The sequence below is a fragment of the Oncorhynchus gorbuscha genome, linkage group LG26 (genome assembly GCF_021184085.1).
Source record: "Oncorhynchus gorbuscha isolate QuinsamMale2020 ecotype Even-year linkage group LG26, OgorEven_v1.0, whole genome shotgun sequence".
Lineage (NCBI taxonomy): Eukaryota > Metazoa > Chordata > Actinopteri > Salmoniformes > Salmonidae > Oncorhynchus > Oncorhynchus gorbuscha.
In genome coordinates this window covers 16,202,881-16,213,537 of record NC_060198.1, presented here as the reverse complement: position 1 = coordinate 16,213,537, position 10,657 = coordinate 16,202,881, and the positions used below count along the sequence as shown (strand labels likewise).

General features: G+C 40.4%; 1 protein-coding gene across 3 annotated transcripts in view; it reads right to left on the bottom strand.

Moving 5' to 3' along the window:
- Nucleotides 1–2,617: 2,617 nt before the first annotated feature.
- LOC124016153 (CSC1-like protein 2) overlaps nucleotides 2,618–10,657 on the bottom strand; it is a 78,738-nt gene continuing 70,698 nt past the window's right edge. For all 3 annotated transcript variants that reach the window (XM_046331689.1, XM_046331688.1, XM_046331690.1), the window contains 4 exons: nucleotides 8,926–9,093; nucleotides 8,656–8,771; nucleotides 8,408–8,494; nucleotides 2,618–6,361 (listed from right to left, as the gene is read on the bottom strand). In XM_046331689.1, the coding sequence (XP_046187645.1) occupies nucleotides 6,179–6,361; nucleotides 8,408–8,494; nucleotides 8,656–8,771; nucleotides 8,926–9,093 (554 nt within the window). In that variant the 3' untranslated portion in view covers nucleotides 2,618–6,178. The remainder of the gene's footprint in view (nucleotides 6,362–8,407; nucleotides 8,495–8,655; nucleotides 8,772–8,925; nucleotides 9,094–10,657) is intronic.

Here is a 10,657-nt window from a genome sequence, read left to right as displayed (position 1 = left end):
AACAGCCCATCTATCTACCTACCTCATCCCCATACTGTATTTATTTATCTTGCTCCTTTGCACCCCAGTATCTCTACTTGCACATTCATCTTCTGCACATCTACCATTCCAGTGTTTAATTGCTATATTGTAATTACTTTGCCACCATGGCCTATTTTTTGCCTTACCTCCCTTATCTTACCTAATTTGCACTAACTGTATATAGACTTTTTGTTTTCTTTTGTTCTACTGTATTACTGATTGTTTTGTTTATTCCATATGTAACTCTGTTGTATGTGTCGAATTGCTATGTTTTATCTTGGCCAGGTCGCAGTTGCAAATGAGAACTTGTTCAACTAGCCTACCTGGTTAAATAAAGGTGAAATAAAATCAAATAAAAAAAAGGTGTGGTTGTGCTTTGCTGGTGACACTGTCAGTGATATATTTAGAATTCAAGGCACACTTAACCAGCATGGCTACCTCAGCATTCTGAAAATGGTAAAAATAAAGAAAAAACCTTGAATGAGTAAGTGTCCAAACTTTTGGCTGGTACTGTATATATTTCCTGGGCTTTCTTGTATCTCCTAGCTGTATTCCTTATGATGCATTTTTAAATGTGTTTTTCAATGCTTTTCTACAGGCTATAGTAGTAAAGGCCAAATTAAATATTTGATCAATATGTGGTAAAATGGCTTAGACGTTTAAGAGATAACCAACAAATGTAACGTAGTTGCTTTGGTTATCAGAACGTTCCCGTTGGCATTCATAAACAAGTGTCAGATCACGTCCAACAAAGTCAACGATTTTAATTTGCTGATACGGATTTGAACCGGATATAATCACGGCCAGCTGTGTGTAGGTTAGCTCAGGACTGTCTGCAGTAGTGGTGGATGGGTAAAAATCACAGGGGAAGCCATTTAAAAAAAGCCATATTACAACCTGTGTGTTGTGATAATTGGGTTCTCTATAACCTGTTAGTTCATATAACTTGCACCCGTGATATGTAGGCCTAAAGGCCGAATAAATTCAGCCACACCTTTGTTTCATCACAAAACCCGGAAAGCAACCTCTGTCCAGTGATGTCCACAAAGCATGTTGCATGTAACAAACAGTTACATGGTCAAGCAAGTTAATGTTGCCAACATTTTCAGACCACTAAACAGCTATTGATTTAGAACCACGTAGAGTTACCGCAATTCCATAGAAAACAGGAGCTGCCTCCACTATTCCAGCACCATTTAATCATCAAATCACTTATGCCTAGTCAAATACAGTGACAACTAAAAGATTCCAAAAATGATTTATTCCAATCAAAATAAGATTAATATAACATTGCTGTCCATGTTTCTGATTTCTGTGTGCATGTAGAGAAAACATGCCGAGTCACCTAATTGTAGGGAAACGCCAATGCCATCCAGCAATATGAAAGAGACATTATTTTATAAGGATTTTTCTTTATATATTTTTTGGGGAAGCCTGGCTTCCCTTGGCATCCATGAATGCACACCACTGTCTGCCAAGTTATCTGATGAGAACAGCTAACATATTGTGCTTGATCATGTGCAACTACTTTAAACATTTTAATTGGCAGATGCACATTTTGAGTCCGAGGTCCAGGTTAAAGTACAGTGCATTCTGAAAATATTCAGATCCCTTGACATTTTTCACATTTTCTTACGTTACAGCCTTTTTCTAAAATGTATTAAATCAAGTTCTTCCCCTCATCAATCTACACACAATACCCCATAAAGGCAAAGCAAAAACAAGGTTTAGACTTTTGCAAATGTATATATTTTTTAAATAGATAACTTATTTGCATATGTATTCAGACCCTTTGCTATGAGACTGGAACCTTATATAGTCAGGTGTGTGCCGTTCCAAATCATGTCCAATCAATCGAATTTACCACAGGTGGACTCCAATCAAGTTGTAGAAACATCAAGGATGGTCAATGGAAACAGGATGCCCTTGAGGGCATCCTGTTTCCATTGGGTCATTTCAATTGGAAATTACCTTTAAGTGTCTACAAAGTGTGATCGGATTGTAAATTAGTGCCAGAGTCTGGTGTAGCGGTACCGCTCCTGACCAAACAAATGTCTCGGCCACTTTACCTTCGGTGCCCTTCCATCTCTCTCACGCTCTCCCCTACTGTTCTATCACAAAAACATATGTAAGGGGTTTGGAAAACCAATCTCCTACAAAACCACTGTAACTGGAATAGCATTATGTCAAACGAGATGCAATCTCTGCTTACCACAGGGATCGCTCCTCAACGTGAAGGATGAATGACGATTTTATTGCTCAAGGAACAGATAATGACAAATGCCTCACCACACAGACCTTTGGACAAAAGTCAAAATAAATAGTATACACAACCTGACAAATCTACCGCATCAAATGAAACTTTCCTTCGTTGTCTTAGTGAAGGGAACCAAGCATGAATGTTAGCAGACTGAAAAACAAACAAACGTGTGACCATTTGTATTTATGTAGCCCTACCCATATTCATGCTTTATGGAAACTGTAGATGTACTTTATAACACAACCATAACTTAATAGTGCATTTTGATGGCTATTTACAAAAATATATATATTGAAATCTAAAAACTAACTTTTAGCAAACCATTCCCAATCCTTCTGAGCATTTGACATGTTTATTTTGTAGATCACATTCTTCTTTTCACAACTTAAATCCTAAGCAACAAATATAAAATTAAATAAAAACTCAGATCATGATGAATTAAAAAAAAAAAAAATCAACAATAAATGTAACCGCATTGTCACAGCTATCAATATAATACATACATCGGTATCACATCTGGAATAGGCTGTGTCACTGAACACAGTTCCTTTTGCGATTTACCTGAATCTCAAAGCCTTTTTTGTCACTATAGAATAGTGTCACTGTAAAATAACTTAATTTCCATTGAGAAATAGACTGTCTATTAGCAAGCAAGTCTCTTAAAATATGTCTTATTGTGTCAGGAAAATGTACTTTCACTGGATAGTTGTTAGTCTTGTGTTAAGAGTGCATAAAATCATAAACAGAGTGTTAGTGCACACTCACTTAAAGGGATACAGAAGTTACAGACCAGAGTAGACACAGAAAAGCGACAATATATCCAGCATGTAGCTATGGTTTTCAAACAGGGACAAACCACCATACAATGGTCATTTCAGTGTGTCTACAGAGGAAGCAGACAACAAGACAACCATGGTACATGTTTTCATTTTTCCTCTGATGGAATATTACCAATCGCCACAGCTTTCATAGATTAGCTTCGTCAACAGATCGAAACGCTCAAAGTTGAAAACAACTAATTCAATGTAAAAAAAACAAAAAGATGTAAAGATTTTTTTTTTTAAGTACACCTGAGACATTTCATTAACTGCTCTAGTTCTATTTCTTTGCTGATTGTCGCACTTGTATGTTCCTGATGCAAATTGGTAAAACGTCCTTTGTTTCTTACAAATCATTTTGCACAGAGATGAAATACAAAAACTAATGACTAAATTATAGTAATACAAAAACACAGCTATACAGTGACCTCTAGCAGACCTTCACGATCACTGCACCTCATCGGTTGGACTAGTCAAGTGCAGCCACACTTGGTCAATTTTTGGTCCCTAGTCTCTTCCATTTGGCCCTATCCCTATGGTGTTCGCATATCTGAAAGGACTGGCTAGGTTTATAAAGCAATACTTAGAATGCTCCACTTAACAGTATTAGGGAGCTACTAGGGCGAATGAGACATCACTACTGTATATTGATTATACTTACCCAGTGATTTATTACTCTTGGAAAGTGACATCTATTTCCTCTTTTGTTCTGTTATCCACTTTTTTCTGTTTTGGATTATATAAATCAAATTCATGAAATTGTGGTAATTTAAGACATATGAAATTATATACATAGTTGTGCATTAATTTGTTTCTACCTAATGCCTTTTATGGAAGTATTTGATTGTATTTTCATGTGTTTCGTGCTTGATGTTCATTTAGAAAAGCAAGTGCACACTGGCTTTGAAATGTCATCACAATTTAAAGGAGTATAACTGAACAAAGATGGCCGACATCTAAGCCAAAAGGGCCAGCCCATGATGTCATGTTCTCAACCAGGCATCTGACTGATTGCACTTCAATCAGAGACAACTTAATGACACTTTGCATCCAAGTGCATGAAAACACACTGCACCCAAACTGATGTGACAAAAATAAATGGAAGCATCGCTATTCATTTGTGCTGTATATCTGAAAAATTAACTTACATAATTATGACTCCTGAGGAGCAAAATACTTTACTAAGGCTACATTTTGTTCATCTATACTTCATTACTATTCCCTCTGAGAGGAAGCATAGAAAAACAGCTAATTCATTGGGACTTGGCTCCTCCAGAGATGCATTAGCTCACCTCAGCGTACTTCTGATTGTAGGATTTTAAGGGTAGAGTGTACAACTTGAGGCAAGACCAGTTTCTTCATGTCTCCCAGTGCCCCCCCCCCTCTCCAAATTTCAACTGTAAGTAAATATAAACATTGCAAGAATCAGGAATAATAAAGAACATAGGGAGGGGGGTCTGTTAATGTTTAAATCCTTAGCAACTTTGTTTGGCGTTCTCATGTTTTGATCTACTGTTAGTGCACACTTAAACACAGACAGGACCCATATAGATACCTTCTCACAGGCCTGCTGAAAACTCCAGGCTTAAAAGGTAGATCATCAAGTGCAAAAGCACTGCTTTTCCGAGGATCTACAACTCAAGATAAACTATTGAAAGATTGTGCAAATGTTCAAGATCAAGGTGAACAGAACTCACAGTAGAAGTTGACAACTGAACTATGCGCTGACAAGAACATTTGCTTCCTATTTCTGGTGTGGATGTTCATATGTTTAAGGTAGTAGAGGTAAAATAAAAAAAAAAAAAATACAAATAAATAAAAAAACTGCACAATGTCAGTGGCTGCAAGAGTCACCAAGCTATCCATGTCTGACCCGTTGGAAACTGAGAAGGACAGGATGGAGGGGAGCAGAGACCAGGTGACGTGACAAGGCATCACTGTAGACAAATGTCATGACAACAAATCACACCAGAAATACCACAATCCAACTGAGCGGAGCCTGGCAGGTTGGCTGTTTGGCATGTCATACTCAAAGCCGTCTTTGGAATGTCTTATGACACAATAGAGGGCCGATGTCATGGCCCTGATATCCTCCAGCACTGCCCATTCAGTGACGTGAGACACATGAAGTAAACAGAAAACAAGAAAAAAAATACAAACTCGAGCGACTGCATCATCTCTTTATACGTCATGTTAAGATGGTGTCTCCAACCACTGACTAGGATTTTCAGTGGCAGAGTATCTTATGACATATGAATATCTTATGACAAACAGAAGACATCAATGAAAAAAGGGACAAGCAAGTCATTTTGGTCATAAACTATGAGAAAGAAGACCTAATGCAGGGTGCTTTGCACGTTGACAAGAATGAACCAAGTTTAGTTTGGGTACGAGTCTGTAGACCCATAAAAATGAATGAACCCCTGTGCTTGGAGCATGATTTCATTGGAGACCTTGTAGCCTAACTTTCCTGACCTCTCCACCAGTCCTGAGCCACCCTGATGGGGATTTAGTAGTTAGACACACAAGTGAGGAAACATGGATGAAAAGAAACTCAAACCAGGCACGATTTTGACCCCCCTCTTACCAATAAGAGAGACAAAAATGGGTTGGTATATTTTGGGATTAGTACAAAGTCTAGGCTATTGTATGTTTTTTTCCCTGGGACTACATCTTTTGGGGTTTGATGAAAACCAGTGTTGGACTTGTGCTCCATAGAATCTCCATAAAAGTGTAGGACTCCAGTAGATAAATAAATAAAACAATGGGCGTCAACGCCCAGATTCATATCGCGCAGATAGGTGATCAAAATACACTGAGAGGGGACATTGAAGAATCCGTACAGACGAGCTCCAAATTAGACAATTACACCGTGTGTGTGTGGCATTTTCTGGTAATGCCAATGTGCAGAGGCACAACCAAAAAAAAAGTGACAGAGTGGGTGAGCATGGGGGAGGAATGACTGCGGATTGTTTTAGAATACAAAGTGAAGTTGGTGGTTTGTTTGTGTCTGGCATTCATCCTCTCCAAAATCCCTCTCTCACCATCTTTCGCTCTTTCCCCTTCTCAGCTGGTAGTGTTACTGGTGGACCTCGTTGGCTATGAGGCTGTCTTCACCAGACTGGAAATCGGCTTCATTGAGACTATTTCCAGTGTTGATAATCTCCTCATCCTGTGAGGACCCCCGATCTTCCTCCCCACTACCTGTGCAAGCGTCATCCGTGATTGGGTCCCGTAAGACCTGGGCAATGTACGTTGGTTGCTAAGGAGAAAACAAACATTCAATGTTATGAAGGATCCTGCACCTCACCATTCATATGCTTATAAATGGCATCTTGAGAAGTTAAAGGTGTTTGACATGCTACTTAGCTTTGTATTGCGTCATACTTCATCATAACCCAAACCCAAACACACAATGGTTGAGTTTCTGCCCGACTACATTGCAGACCAAAGCTAGCTCTTACAAAGCCCTGGATAGGTATTTAATATATCAGTTAACCGCATCATATTATATAGCAAAATGATGCCTGACTGCACAGTCGGCACAACCATTGACTGATGCAATACAACGCCTGCGCATTTAGTCGGGCAGGAACTCACCCATTCTATGCGATAAAATGAAATATATTTTTCACATGTTCAAATGCCAAAAATGTGAACCAATAGTAAGTCAGCAAGACACTGCTGTTTGTTTACATTGAAGATGATCAGAATAGCCAGTGAACAAGCAACTTATATCTTATTTTTCTCTTAAGGAATATAATTCCTTTACTATAACAGATATTATAATTGACATTAAGCCCTATTTAAAAGTGCTGCTGACTCCAAACAACCACTGGGACAGGGAATACCCAGGGAGCAAATTATCTAAAGTTTATAATAATGGATTGGATTTGTATAGCGCCTTTCAAACAACTTTGGTACTCACAGCGCTTTACATAATAAAGGGGGAAACTCACCTCATCCACTAGCAATGTGTGGCACTCACCTGGGTAATGTATTTTGTGCCAGAACGCTCACCACACATCAGCTAGCATGGTGGAGAGGTGAGGAATGATATATGCCAATTAGGGGATGATTAGGTGGCCATAATGGAAATAGGGCCAGGTTGGGAATTTAGCCATGACACCCCTACTCTTGTGATAAGTGCCATGGGATTTTTAAACACAGATTTAGGACACCCATTTAATGTCACATCTGGAATATGTGAGCCTAAGCAGGGCAATGTCCCCTTCACTGCCCTGGGGTACTGACATTCAATCTTAAGACCAGAGGTGAAGAGTGTCCCATACTGGCCCTCCAACACCTCTTCCAGCAGCATCTGGTCTCCCATCCAGGGACTGACCAGGGCCGACCCTGCTTAGCTTCAGTGGAATGCTGCTGGTGAAAAGTTGACAGGGAGATGGTACATAGTTGCATTGACGGGGAGACAAACATTTATATACAGCCAAGTCGGGCATCAGAACCAGAGTCGTCAGAATTTCCACTATAACACTAGCAATTTAGCGCTTGGAGGTAGAGCTGGAAATATAACTAAATTCATCAATTTTATATCATTTAAAATTAAATGAACATTTCATATTCATCATCTTGAGCACCACCCCAACATCAGCATATATAATAATGAAGTAATAAGGCCTGAGAAGGAGTGGTATATGGCCAATAAGGGCTATTCTTATGTACAACACAACGCGGAGTGCCTGGACACAGCCCTTAGCCGTGGTGTATTGGCCATATATCACAAACCCCCGAGGTGCTTTACTGCTATTATTAACTGGTTACCAACGTAATTAGAGCAGTAAAGATAAATGTTTTGTCATGCATGTTTTGTGGTATACGGTCTAATACACCACGGCGGTCAGCCAATCAGCATTCAGGGCTCGATCCACACCGTATATAATATATAAATATATTCCATTTAGCAGACGCTATTATCCAAAGCGACTTAGTCATTTGTGCATACATTTTACATATGGGTGCTCTTGGGAAACAAACCCATTGTCCTGGCGTTGCAAACACCATGCTTTACCAACTGAGCCACAGAGAACCACATGAAAACGGTGCGTTTCTATGTTTTGTACTCAAACAGAAAAATGACTTCCGATGACATGATCCGAAAACACTTGACATTGGCCGTGTTCGGGAGCATCAAAACCATGTAAATACGAACTAGTTCTTAACTGACTTGCCTAGTTAACTAAAGGTTAAATAGATATATATTTTTAATCTGGACAGTTCCATTCTAGTCCCTCACAATTCAACAGCTTAGAATACTCCAAAACCAAAAGGAATTGGCTTCTCTGCTTACCTGAGACTTAGTAGAAGGAGCGTAGAAGGTGCGGAGTGGTGGGCGGCCATTTTCAACCACGGCAACATCTGTTTCCTTGGTGTCAATCTGTTTGAGACCAGAGGGGGGGAAGAAAGGGTGGAAAGAAGGGGAAAGAGCTGTCAGAGATGATCCTCTATGGGACTACTCGGCCTAAGTCTGCTACCTGAATTTAAGGACTGGACACTTGGCGTGTTGGCGAGCCGCACCTTGAGCACAGTGACCCGTACCTTGTAGTTGTGAGCGCTGAGGTACTTGAAGTGGCCGAAGCAGACGTGCGACAGGCACACCACAATGGTGATGATTAGGACCACCAAAGTGAACACGGACGTGGGGGTCACAAAGCCTGGGTTACAACAGTGCAAAGAGACAGTAAGTTACAATGTTTGACTTCAGGGCTCACCCTCCGAATAAGGTGGTGAGCGTTCGGTACGAACACATCTTAACAATCCAATTTACCACTTTGTTTCTGGGAAGAAAAAGATCCCCCAGTGCCTTACCCGTGCGCATGGTGGAAAAGAATAGCAGCCAAAAGAGACAGAGGATGGGAGCTGCCACCACCTGATTGACAGCACCGGAGTGGATTTTCTTGTCCAGTTTCGAGGGAAGGTAAGCGTAATACATGTTGTATCTATCCACCAGGTGCTTCAGCAGCATGTACATCAGACCTGGAAAGAGGGAGAACATGTTTTGTTTGAGAACTGTTGTTTAACTGATATAACTACTGAACATACACCACACCTCCCATGACCTGCTCCCACCCGTTTTAAATCTTTGCTGGAGATAACTGACATTCTGATAATAGTCTGTGCTTAATCTTTGGGGATTACACCTGGGTTGCTACAGTTGAAATTCCTGAGTTGGGGGGTTACAAGTATTTATTAAATTAACAAATGTGTGCTCACTTCTGCCCAAAAGATAAATGTTCCCATCCTTACTAAAGTAGACAAGTGTAAATTACCCATACCAAAAACACATTTATTATAAAATACAGTACGTACATATGTGGGGGAATTCATCTATTATTTATATACACTTCCGGTTTGGAGCGAGTGGTCGCATCGGCGCTTCGCTCCCGCAGGTAGTATAACTTTTTACATTTCATTATATTTCATTATAGCACAACGGTTTGATTTGTCTAATCTTAGCAATTTCTTCTCAGCTAGCTACATAGCCGTCTTTGTATCAAAGATAATTGCGTAACTATCGTATTTCGCCGTCCTAACGTAGTCTTCACTAGCCAGCTAGCTAACGTCCACTGATTAGCTGCACTGGGAAAACTATTACACTCAACTGAACGACTTTATCAGTGTAGTGTTAGCTAGCTACATAGCTGTCTTTGCTGTCTTCGTATCTTCGTTCCAAGATAATTGTGTTGTTTAGGTTTAGAGTGTGTAGTCTTAGAGTGATTATCTTAATTTACCGAGGTTAGCTAGCCAGCTATTTGTCGTCCTTAACGTAGGAGACTCTGCTAGCTAGCCAACGCTAGCCAACGTCTTCTGAATAGAACTCAACAACCCGGTCGCATTCACAGGTAGTATCACATTTTCATTTCATTTCATTACAGTACAACGGTTTGATTTGTTTGATCGTAGCTAGCTACATAGCTAGCTACATAGCCGTCTTTGTATCAAAGATAATTGTGTAGCCTAGAGCGATTTTCTAGGTTAGCTAGCCAGCTATTGTCGTTCTTTTAACGCAACGTAACGTAAACAACACTACTAGCTAGCCAGCTAGCCCCCGAATAGCAGCACTGTAGAAACTATTACACTCAACGGAACGACTTGATTAGTGTAGTGTCAACAACGCACCCACTGCCAGCTAGCATACTTCATCAGTACTGTATCATTTTAATCATTTTAGTCAATAAGATTCTTGCTACGTAGCTTAACTTTCTGAACATTCGAGACGTGTAGTCCACTTGTCATTCCAATCTCCTTTGCATTAGCGTAGCCTCTTCTGTAGCCTGTCAACTATGTGTCTGTTTATCCCTGTTCTCTCCTCTCTGCACAGACCATACAAACGCTCCACACCGCGTGGCGCGGCCACCCTAATCTGGTGGTCCCAGCGCGCACGACCCACGTGGAGTTCCAGGTCTCCGGTAGCCTCTGGAATTGCCGATCTGCGGTCAACAAGGCAGAGTTCATCTCAGCCTATGCCTCCCTCCAGTCCCTCGACTTCTTGGCACTAACGGAAACATGGATCACCACAGACAACACTGCTACTCCTACT